At 40.8% G+C, this 12,631-nt stretch overlaps 1 protein-coding gene across 1 annotated transcript in view; it reads left to right on the forward strand.

Moving 5' to 3' along the window:
- The window catches only part of LAMC1 (laminin subunit gamma 1), a 127,066-nt gene extending 119,669 nt beyond the window's left edge, over positions 1 to 7,397 (forward strand). Inside the window, exons 27-28 of the mRNA XM_004424949.3 lie at positions 2,664 to 2,763; positions 4,356 to 7,397. Coding sequence (XP_004425006.1) covers positions 2,664 to 2,763; positions 4,356 to 4,612 — 357 coding nt within the window. The 3' untranslated portion in view covers positions 4,613 to 7,397. The remainder of the gene's footprint in view (positions 1 to 2,663; positions 2,764 to 4,355) is intronic.
- Positions 7,398 to 12,631: the final 5,234 nt, after the last annotated feature.

A 12,631-nucleotide genomic window follows, 5' to 3' on the forward strand; every position in this document is an offset into this window, starting at 1 on the left:
GGTTAGTAGCTTACATAGAAGACAAAGAATTTGGATCTTCTGCCAGGTTGTTGCACAACTGTTCTGTTCCAAAGCTACTCTCAGTTAAAAGCAAAACATTGTTGGGGCTGGCCCGGTGGCGCAAGCGGTTAAGTGCGCACACTCTGCTCCGCCGGCCCGGGGTTCACCAGTTCAGATCCTGGGCGCTCGCCGACGCACCGCTTGGCAAGCCATGCTCTGGTGGCGTCCCATATAAAGTGGAGGAAGATGGGCACGGATGTTAGCCCAGGGCCAGTCTTCCTCAGCACAAAACAAAAAAAAAGAGGAGAATTGGCAGATGTTAGCACAGGGCTGATCTTCCTCACAAAAAAAAAAAAGGAAAACATTGTTTTACACATTTGAGGTTTTAGGACATTTAAAAGTGTGTATTTATATTTTTGAATGGGTAACCAATAGATGTTATAAAATCAAAAAGGAATACAATGAAAAATTAATTTCTTTCCAACTGTTGTTCTCCCAGCAAGCACTTGCTCCCTGGAGGCAAAGACCAGTTTCTAGTGTAAAAGGATACTTTTGAGGATGACAAAACATACCAAACTTACATCCAATTTAATCTTCCTTTTGTGATGATGTGTATACATAACACCGTTCGTAACAAAATTGACTTGAGAATGCATGGCCCAACAAAGAACTAGGGTCCGTTTTTCTGTTTTATGCTGTATATTGTTTTTGAAAGACTTTGGTGGAGTCACAATGGAAATATTCCCTTCCAGTTTAGTTTGATTACAATCACAGTAATGACAGACATGAACTCGTTTAATTGTGCACTTTCAGTGCAAGGGAGGGACCCTTCTTCCACCTCTGCTAAAAAACAGGCCCTTCTGGGGCCGGCCCAGTGGCGCAAGCAGTTAAGTGCGCATCTCTGCTGCGGTGGCCCGGGGTTTGCCGGTTCAGATCCCGGGCGCACACCGACACACTGCTTGGCAAGCCATGCTGTGGTGGCGTCCCATATAAAGTGGAGGAAGATGGGCACGGAGGTTAGCCCAGGGCCAATCTTCCTCAGCAAAAAAAGAGGAGGATTGGCAGATGTTAGCACAGGGCTGATCTCCTCACAAAAACAAAAAACAAAAAAAAACAGGCCCTTCAGTGTGGATCATTTTCACCTTAGGATAGAGAGGAGAAATACTAAGCCTGTTAATCTGGGTAAAGAAGACTCAAGGGAAGTAATGACAGGAGGCCTCCCTGTGCAAATACCTTACTTCATTGTGCTTTTTGGGGGGTTTTTTTGGGATTGTCCTTATCTTCTGTCGCGAGGTGTGGCTCAAGTAGAAATCCCCATATAGTAAAAATATGTATTTCACATATGTGCCGAGGGTCCCTGGATTTCATTTTTAATATGGTTTTAGAAACATTAGATTTAGAGCCTATTGAAAGAAGGAAAAGGATATATTCTTTATGGGCTTCAAAAAAGGGTATGGATTCAATTCACAGGCTGGAAAGAAGCTTCATCTTTTGTTTGTTTTGGTGAATAACTTCTACGGAGCACAAAGCACCCTCCATGTACTATCCCATTTATATTTATATCAATCCTGAAAGGACAGCATTGGGCCAATATTGTTTGAGTCTGTTCCATATATTTTTTTTTTAACCAAAAGAGTGAAGGCTTATGGTTGTTCCTGGAAGAGGAGGCTGGAGACAACAGGTTGAAGGCAATAGTATTGCTCTTGGCAGGCCTTAATTAAATCCTTCACCCTGCTCCTGGTACATTTGCAGAAGACTTCGTGAAGTCTGAATAAGAATGGCTGTGATTTGAACTGAGATTAATCATTTATTTGTGAAGATTTTTTTCTCTTGCTTTCTTTTTCTTTTTTAAATTTTTCACCTTGTTTCTGTCTAAAAATTTTGCATTGTCTTGACCCAAAAACTAGGAAAAACAGTTATGTGTTAGGGAGCTCAAAGCCACTCATTTATATCCTGACTAGATTTATTTGTGAAAGCATCTGTTTTCTGATATTTAGACACTTCCTCTTCCATTGCTGTTTCCTGTGACTCATGTACAATGTATTTGTTCAGGTTTCATGGGATTTTCCCAAATATATTTACCTTTGGTTGATTTTTTAAATGTAAATTGTATTACCCCAATTTGTGTGTGTGTGTGCGTGTGTGTGTGTGTGTGTGAGTGTGGCTGTGAGGGGATAGGGAGTTATTATAGAAGAATGTCATTGGATTATGAAAATTTTCTGAGAATAGGACATTTCTAATAATCAAATCTCTGAGTGTCCTGAAGGACAAGTTTTGGTTCTAAAATGTGGTTTTTATACTCATCCTTAAAAAATAACTTGTTTCTGCTTGATGGATTTTATTATGAATATACTTCCATGTATTCTTGAGTAAGAAAAGGAGATAATACTGATCTTTGAAATACAAATATAGTCAGTGCAGGCATACTGACTGCCTATACATGACTGTAATATGATTTAAAAATAGTGACATCCTCAACGTAAAGATATGACCAAAACCAAAAAAAAAAAAAAAGTACAGTGAGAGAATGTAGTTTCATGAGTTAGGAAAGAGGAAGGCATCTGAAAATTAGATTTGTTGGCTCATTGGGGAAAAAATTTTTCAAGAAGATGAAAACGTACTGTCAGGACTATTTGTATCATTTATCCTTTTTACTCATACAGGCTTCCCAGGCTGCTCAGGAAGCCGAGATCAATGCCAGAAAGGCCAAAAACTCAGCTACCAGCCTCCTCAACCTTATTAATGACCTCTTAGAGCAGCTGGGTAAGTAGCCATAGAGTCATTTTAGGCAGTCTCTGAATTCTCTGTCCTGTTCTTGGGATCTGATATAGTTGACTCAAAAGCAGATATTATCGTGTGAATATTGTATGAACTGAATCATAACTTTAGTAAACAAATACTTACTAGATCCTTCCATGGCATCTGGCCTAAGTCTTGGAATCTGACCTTGGTCCAAGGACTTATAAAATTTTGAAGATATGCTGCCAGCTAGTGGCCCATTTATGGTCGAGGTTTATGATACAGTTGAACAGTGATTAATCTTAGCTCATCCTGCTGGCAGAGTGTCTTTAAAGGATTTAAAATGAAGGATTTCAATGATAGAATACAAGAGCACTTTAAACTGGTCATGACTTCACTGCCTGGAATTCTCTTCGTTTGCTAATTAAAGGATAATCTGATGAGGTGACAGTTTGTATGCCATAAGAGAGAAAAAGCTTGCATTTTCAAGGAAATGTAAGCATATTGAAATGCTCTTTTAATCCATTTTGTTAGGGAGCAGGCTTCATTATTGGACAGATGTACTTTTGTCACGAGCCTCCAGTATAAAGTGGTCATGCTCCAGCCAGTACAGCTTGTAGCAGGCATTCTAGTCTAATTTGCTGGCCTTGAGAGTTTGGTGTCTGTTTCAATTTTTGGCGTTTTTTAGCAGGGGGTGGGGAGTATATTTTTTATCTGTCTCAAATGTCAAGAATGATAAATTATGTCCCAGCAGATGAATTTTAAAATGAAAGCTAGAAGAGGTAGCTTTTTGTGGCGGAAAGAGCTGGATTTTGAAGTTAGTCAGACGTGGGTTGCAGTCTTGCTTGGTTGCCTATAAGTGGTGCAGACTTGGGCAGATTCCGTGACCCCTGAGCATCACTGATGTAGAACCGTCTTGTAGGCATTTGGTCAAGTACCGTATGCAGTACAGTGCTGACCGTGGTGCAGCTGTCTGCTTTCGTTTATTATGGAAGGACTTCTTTTCAAAAGAACCTCTTCTTGCTAATTTTAAAGTGAAGCTTTGCTGAAATTGTTTCAGCATTTCAACCCTGGCCGTTTTCCAGGAGGGCAACTAATAGTGTCTAACTCCTGAGAGCAGGACATGACTCCCAGAACCAACCCAGCTCCCCTGGAATCTAAAAGTTGCCAGTTTAAGATTCTAGCTTACAGATTTTTATGTTCATTACATGGTACTAAAATGACTCACAGATACATATATAGACATGAAAAAGATATTAAATGTTACCAGATGACCTTCAAAACTACGAGTGAGGCTTAAGGTCTAAAACATGGTAGCTGTGTATTTAGAAAACATTTCACAAACACCATTTTCTCCCAAAAAAACATCCAGCCCATTATTCATTATATGCTCTGACCCATCCCCGCTGGGTTAGGTCAAGTGTTTGTACTTGGTTTGCATTGTTTATGCCTTTGTACAATATGAACAATCTGCAAGTCACATTTGCAGGCTGCCTTTTCATAGTGGCAGCTGCTAGCCTTTGTTTATAGAAAGGCTATTGGAGGTACTTGTGGAGTGATGTTATCATTCTTACTGAATGCGTCTGTTCTCTTCTGTGTCCTTTCTGACTCTGCAGGCCAGCTGGACACAGTGGACCTGAATAAGCTAAATGAGATCGAAGGCACCCTGAACAAAGCCAAAGAGGAAATGAAAGTCAGTGATCTAGACAGGAAAGTGTCTGACCTGGAGAACGAAGCAAAGAAACAGGAGGCTGCCATCATGGACTATAACAGAGAGATTGAGGAGATCACGAAGGACATTCGCAACCTGGAAGACATCAGGAAGACCTTACCATCTGGCTGCTTCAACACCCCGTCCATTGAAAAGCCCTAGCGTCTTCCTTCAGGGCTGGAAGGCAGCACCCCCCCGACCGGGGAGCCATTGTGAGGCCATAGAGTGCCTTAACACAAAGATTACATTTCAGACCCCCACTTCTCTGCTGCTCTCCACCACTGTCTTTTTGAACCAGGAAAAGTCACAAAGTTTAAAAAGAAGCAAATTAAACAACGTGAATCGGGAACAAAGGGTTTTATCTAATAAAGTCTCTCTTCCACTTATGGCGCTCCCTTACCCACACTTTCCCTTCTGAGTTGCATAAGGACGTGGCATCCTACGTCACTGTGCAGTGGCATAAACGCTTCGTGGGAACCGTTGTGTGCCAGGGCTGAGCAAGTAGCCCTCCCTTTCTCAGTGACACCAACAGAACCTCCTCAGTCTCAGTACTCTTGTTTCTATGAAGGAAAAGTTTGGCTACTAACAGTAGCACTGTGATGGCCAGTATATCTAGTCTATAGATAAAGAACATGCGTCTACATCTCCTGCCCCTCCTCCTTTTAAGCTAAAGGAAATAAACATCCTGTGCCAAAGGTATTGGTCATTTAGAATGTCAAGAGCCATCATCAGTTTTAGCTATTTTGAGTATAGGACACTGAGCCATCCACGGGTAAGGATGCAATTATTTATGACAGTCTCCAGGAGAATACGAGGCTGCAGAAGTAGGTTGAACATTTTCTCAAATGATGATAATTGACTAGGAAGATAAACTTTTTTCAGATCTTTGGGCAGCTGATAATTTAAATCTGGATGGGCAGCTTGCACTCGCCAGTAGACATCTTTTGATATTCCTGCAAATGGAATTTATTCAGAAGAAATAGGGATATGATAACCACTAAAGTTTTTTTCAGAATCAAACTAATTCTTAGAGCTTTTTTAGTATGTTAGTTTTGGAACTAGTGTTGTTATCTTGCAGAGAACAGTCGGTCCCTAAGATCTTGACAAACAAAACAAAAGGAGAACAAGCCTCCTTGTCCTAGTCTTTTCTAGCAAAGAAATAAATCTTAGATGCAACCTCTATTGTCAGGATCCCATATATCCATTCTTCTTCCATTGGAGAGAGAGGAAACCTTTGACCCTTTGCCTCAGTTTTCTTCTGATGTTCTCATCTTCTAGAATCCCTCAAACACATTGTTTGCCAAATCCTGGTGGCAAATACTTGCACTCAGTATTTCACACAGCTGCCAGCACCATCTAGTTCCTGCACTTTGTGATTTAAACCCACTCTAAACCTTCCCTCTAAGTATTGAGGGAAGACCCTTATGTGGAGTTTCCTAGTGGGCTTCTCAACTTTTGATCCTCAGCTCTGTGGTTTTCATTTAAGATCACAGTGTGAGAATTCCCTGCCACACAACCCCTCCTCCTCCCCACCCGCCTTCAAGATTCACATATAGCCTATAACACTATGCAACTTTGTACTTTGCGTAGCGGGGGAAAAGAAACTATTATCTGACACACTGGTGCTATTAATTATTTCAAATTTATATTTTTGTGTGAATGTTTTTTGTTTATCATGATTATAGAGTAAGGAATTTATGTAAATATACTTGGCCCTCTTTCTAGAATGGCACTGTCTTTTCACTTCTTCACTCCCATTTTTCCTCTTCACTGGCTTGATGTGTCTGCGTTCCTCCTTCCCTTTCATCTGCAATTCTTCAGATTGTACTTGTTCCCCATTGCTTTGCTCTTTGCCTTGTGTTTGCAGCATGTCCATTCTCTAACATTAATATCAACCTGCTTCCCTCCACACACAGCTACTATAAAGAGGTACCTCGAACCCTCTTCCATCGTGCTCCTGGTGCTCCTGAACTGCAGCACGTGGTTGTTCTTAATGCCTGCTCCAGAGCGGGAATGCCAGGTTGACAGGAAAGGGTGAAATTAGGACATTTTGCTGAAGGGTATCTTCAGTATCAATGTGGTTCTAGCCAGGAATGAGCTAGAAATGCCCTTTCTGGCAGTTGTTTGAGCTGGCTGGGTCAGTTTTATAAGGGAGGGCATAATTACTGAGCACTCGTAGGGCATCAGGGATAGGCTACAGGCAGGTAGAGTGGGAGAGGTCTTGGAACTTAGTTCTTCCCCTTTCCATCTCCTCCTTGCGTATCAGAGTTGGGTACAAATGTTTTGACTTGGCATACCTCTAAGCTTTCACTCTTTGCGTCTCTCAGGCCTCTTCTGCTGTCACAGGAGGCATGGCTCTTTCTTGCCAAGTTTTCACATCCATGTTTCCTAGCTCGTTCCTCTTGTTAAGTGGCCACATCCTAACAGAGACATTGTGGTCAAGGTTGCAGGAAAAGGACTGAAGATAGACTGCAAGGTAGTTTTCCATCTAGCCTATAAGTCAGGTTCACTCCCGTAAGTCTTAGGCCACAGTGAAATTTTTTTGTTTTTTTGCTTTTCTCCTCCATCTGTGTGGCGTATTTTTAAACAGAATTTTATTTTTAAAATAAAAGTTCTTTATAAGACGATACCTTAATTACACTCCTGCAATATAGCCATTATTTTATTGTATAGTTCCAGTTATCTGTATTTTATGTAATAAAATTGACAGGGTGGCTGCTGCAGATTGCTGGGTGTCACAGGGAACATATACAGCTGTTCCCTGGAATTTTTCCTTTAATTCCAACTGTGGCCCTTTTATATGTGCCTTCACTTGAGCTGTTTGCCTTAATCTCTACAGTCTTGCTCTCAAGGGTGGTGAATAAAATGCAACACTTGGCATTTTTTATGTTAAAAAAAAAAAACAGTATTTTATTTATAATAAAATCTGAATATTTGTAACCCTTTATATTTGGTGTGGCCTGAGTGTAGTACTGGGGACATAAGATGTTTTGAAAGATGAGGTGAAGCTCTTTCCCTTCTTTGGGTTACTTATTTTCCTGAGAACAATCCAGTATATGTGCATGTGTGTCTGTATATGTTTGTGTATATTTATATATATAATTTTTTTTGACCCCTCTCAGATTGGGATAATTTCGTGTAATCCAGAGCTTGGCAGACTTTTTCTGTAAAGAGCTAGAGTGTAAATACGTTAGGCTTTGGAGGCCATACATTCTCTGTTACAACTTCTCTGCTGTTGTAGCAGGAGACCAGCCGGGGACAATCTGTAAACAAATGAGTGTGGCTGGGTTCCAAGAAAACTATTTACAAAACAGGCCGTGGGCCTGCAGGCTGTAGTTTACCGGACCCCCTGGTGTAGTCTTAATACTCGATTAATGACTACTGGGGCCTATTTTTAAATTATTTCAGCTTCCTAAATTAGCAGATGTATGTAAAAAGTTGTCTTTCCACTTTTTAAATATGCACATGTCTTCGGCTAAAGGTAGTCTCTTCAGACAATGAGAAACACTTTCAATAATATAATGGTATAAAAAGAAACAGTGAGTACTGTGCTGGACCAGCAGGCCAGGAGTAGCTAATTGTACTTCCCCCCCATCAGGGGCTGACCCAGCTGGAGCAACCTGAGGCCCGGTGAAGAGTTCTGGAACTACAGAGACGGCAGGAAGACTTTGATTTACTCTTCCGTGCTCTGTTTATAGCCCTGAGTCCCTGTGGATGACATGCCACCTTCCCAATCTTATAAATCATTATAACTACAATACCTGTAAAGAAGAACCTAACTCTTCTCATTAGACTTCCTCAGAGCTTTAGAGGGCACTAGTTACTAGCTTTCTTACGCACCCTCCTCTTAACCCATTTGTAGATCTGATTCAGATGCAATATATCTCCTTTATAGTGACGGTGTCAGAGTGATGAGTGAGATTTTTTAAATGGCTCCTATTCCTTTTATTTCAGAGTCAGCTGTTTCTCAACAGTTGGTATCAGCGTAATGTGAATCAAAATATCTCCAAAGATTTACTCCTTAAATAAGCATTCTAGCCCCGTAAATATATCTGAACTCACCAGCCCCACTCCATTAACCTCAAAATGGAATTCCTGAAAAAGACCCCTGGCACCCAGGAGAGTCACGAGGTGGAAAAGTAGGTGGCACCTTCTTCCCAAGGTGAGGGACACAGCCCAAGGAAAGATCAAATCTCTCCAGGCTCATGGCTTACAGAAACAGAAAAGAGACAATCGTAAATGCCAGGTAATTTTGCCTGTTCACACTAAGCAAGTTTAAATGTAGTGAGTATTAATAGTTGGAGTGAAAAATAAGAAACTTTCTAGTAAGTAAGCTATCAGAGGCTCCTGGTACAGGAGTCATCAACTAGACTGCCTTATATTTGTGTTGAGTCTCCTAGAATGATTATACCTGCTCTACATAAATGAATGAAATTCTAAATAAAAATCAAATGTATGCTGAAGAAAGGGAAATATTTAGCAGAAGCCTAAAGAAAAGCTAAGTACCTGATTTGGAATTCAAATAAGAGAAACCTCAACCTTTCAAGTGCTGTTGTAACACTTCCATGTCTTTGCTTTAACTCCTTTCTGCGTAGAATGCCCTTTCTTTCCCCTCCCCAGTGCAGGAGAGCCTGAGGTCAAGGTGTCACCTCCTGTGTTGAAACTGGCCGGTCCTTCCTTGTGTCCACCACCCCTCCCAGCGTTGTATTGGCTTTGAGCGTGGCCCTTGGACACGTGTTAATTGGTCAGGTATCTCTCACCCACCTTTCCCCTCCACCTCCCTCCCTCCCCAAGGTCTGGGTCTGGTTTATTCATGTCCACACCCTCAGGGCGAGGAGGCAGACAGTAGTCACTCAGGTTGTCTAAACGGTGTGAAGGTGATCAACCTTTCTCATCTGCTAGTTCTTCCGTCCCTGTTACATTTTCCTTGCTGTGAGCACAGAGGGAGGTTTATAGATATTTGTTAATGCACTCTCTCGCCTCCTTCCAACAGTGTTGTGCTCCCTCAACACTCCCACCTATGGAGAGATTTGCTGCAAGATAAACAAAACTGCTGTCTTTCAGCCACACACAGGCAACCAGCTGGTGTGATCTGGTGTACAAGGCCTGTTCTTCTAACTTGCAGCCTCACACTAGCCATTCCCATTGCTGTGTGTGTGTGTCTGCGCGTTTTACCCACAGCCCCTTCTGTAGCTATCTCTGGCTCCTGGCCCAATTTATAACATTAATTCCATTTTTTTTCCTCCAACTCCTGGGAATGGTCCCAGTAAATTTCAACAGATTGGTTGGTGTTTTATCCTATTTGTATATGTACCTTGGAAAGCCTTGTAATGTAGGCTATAGAGGTATTGCTTATGATTAATTCAGTATAGTTTGTATTTATTTCTATAAAAAGTTGACCATGAGGCCCTTGACCAAGAATGTAACCCTCTGTTCCATGACTATCTCCAAGTCAATTTAAGTGAGTCTGTGAAATGTGCCTAGTCATACCTTTGAGGATCACCCTTCTATCCTCCCATAATCCTTTTTCACCACAACTGGTAACAAAAAATTCTGCTTGAACCTTACACTGATGCTTTTGGGGCCCATCCCAAGGTGTCTGCCCCTATACTGAGATCCTTTTTCATTTCAGTAACTAAGTGCAATCATCAAATTTTGTGCCGTGGCAACTAGTGTTAAGAATTTCTAGTACAATTTCTTTCTAAATATTTCTAAATATATTTCTAAATATATTCTTCTCTGTTAATTGATCCCAGTCCTTCCTTCCATGGATGTTTCTTTCCTCCTGAGCATTGTTTCTAAGTTGAGGTTAGTGCAGAGTAAGCACAAGTCCAGCCATGAGCAGAGATGTCTGGGGAAGCTGTGCGGTCCTAGTGTGGATTACACGTTCCAGGGTTGCTGAGCCGGCGTCCAAGATAAAGGCTCAGGAGAAACAGCTGTGATTTGGGTGATTACATGTTTCCCATGGTCAGAGAAGTCTGTGTTACAACTTGCTGATCCCTCCTGGCTCAGACAGTCTGCTCTCTGTGCTGTCTCCATTGGGCTCAGACCTGGCCAGAGAGATGAGTTTTGCCACACAGACTGCAGACAGGCTGCCCTCTTTAAGTTTCTGAGGGACTCGGGAAGGACTAGCACTATCAAGGTAGCTTGACTTGTAATACCATTCTTTAAAGGGCACCTTCATAATTATTGTCTTTCATTTGCCCCTCATTTGATTAGGGTCTCCATTTGACCAATGAGGAAATGCAAACCCTGGTTTGCTGCTCCATCACCCTCGCCACTATTTTGGCACGTTGCCTTATTGTCTTTTGTGATTTTGATCCATTTTCCTTTTAAGAACTCCTATTATATACGTGTATTTAATTTCAAACTTCCTGAAATCTCTCTTTTAGAGGGGTCAAGGCAGGAGTTAAATATATCAGTAACTTGCCCAATATTAAGGAACCAGTTAGTGGCAGAATTATTACTTGGAACCTGATTGTCCTCAAGCAACCTGGGCCATGTACACCACACAGCTCACAGCCCCTCTCTTACTGCTCGTGGTTTTCCCTGCCTCTCTTCTCCCCCTACTTGGGCTCAGAGATGAGGAGTGTAGAGCCGGTTCCCCTGGCTTCCTCTAATATTAACATTGGATATGACCATGGTACATTTATCAAAACTAAGAAATTAAAATTGATAGAATACTATTAACAAATTAATATTGGTAGAACATTATTAAACAGGCTTTTGCCTACTTTTAAACACCTTCTTTGCAAGATCTCATTTTTAAAGTAATACTGAATTTTAAAACAGAAAATGAAAATACTCAACATTAATACACAAGCTATGAGGAAATAGGAGTGTGGAGTCCAAAGTAACTGATTTTACTTTCATAATACGCTCAAGACTGCCTAATGTAGAACTTATTCATAGTTAATTGCAAATAATGTCATTAAACAACTTACCAAAATGTCCTTCAAGTTTCAAAAGAGATTTTTAAAGATCCATCAGAATGAACATGTCATTTATGTCACAAATTTAAGTGTTTATTAGAAATAGGAAATTTACTTACAAAGATTACATTAAAATTTTTACTATTACATAATTTCAGACTCACAGAAAAATTGCAAGAATAGTACAAAAAACTCTCTGGTACTGTTTACCCAGATTCTGCAAATGTTAATATTTTACTTCATTTACTTTTTCTTGCTCTCTTGCTCTTATTCTCTGTGGAGAGAGAGGGAAAGAGAGAGAGAGAACTGTTTTAAGTTGCAGACATGAAAACTCTTTACCCATAAATACTTCAATGTGTATTTCCTAAAGACAAGGAGCTTTCTTACATAACTACAGAAAAATTGTCAAAATCAGGAAATTACCGTTGATCCAGTACTATTATCTAATCCACAGCCTTTATTCAGATTGCACCATTTGTCGTAGGCAGATTAATGGCTCCCCAAAGATGTCCACATCCTAATCCCTAGAATTTGCCAATGTGTTAGGTTAACAAGGCAAAGGGGAATTAAGTTTCTGATGTAATTAAGGTTGTGAATCAGCTGATCTTAAAATAGAGAGATTATCTTGGATTATCTGGGCAGGCCAATATAACCATAAGGACTCTTATAATTGGAAGAGGGAAGCAGAAAAGGTCAGAGTGATGCAATGTGATAAGGACTCTGCCCCTCATTGCCAGCTTGAAGATGGAGGAAGGGGGCGGGAGCCAGGGAATGTGGGCAGCCTCTAGAGGCTGGAAAAGGCAAGGGAATGGATTCTCCCCTACAGCCTCCAGAAGGGAACAAAGCCCTGCTGACACCTTGATTTTAGCTCTGGGAAACCCCTATCAGACTTCTAATCTACAGAACTATAAAATAATAAAGTTGTATTGTTTTAAGTCACTAAATCTGGGGTAATTTGTCACACAGCCTTAGAAAACTAATACACCATTTGTCTCAATAATGTCCTTAGTAGCAAAAGAAGATCTGAAATTATGTGTTGTGTTCAGTTGTCATGTCTCTTTCATTTCCTTTAATCTGGAACAGTTCCTTAGTCTGTATTTCATAACATTGACATTTTTGAAAATTACAGACAGTTATTTTGTAGAGTGTTCCTCAGTTTGGTTTGTCTGATGTTTTCTCTTGACTGGCTTCGGGTTGTACACTTTTGGCAGGGAAATGATAGAAGTGATGCTGAATTCTTTTCAATACG

This window comes from Ceratotherium simum, chromosome 2, assembly GCF_057802395.1.
Source record: "Ceratotherium simum simum isolate JZ-2026a chromosome 2, ASM5780239v1, whole genome shotgun sequence".
Lineage (NCBI taxonomy): Eukaryota > Metazoa > Chordata > Mammalia > Perissodactyla > Rhinocerotidae > Ceratotherium > Ceratotherium simum.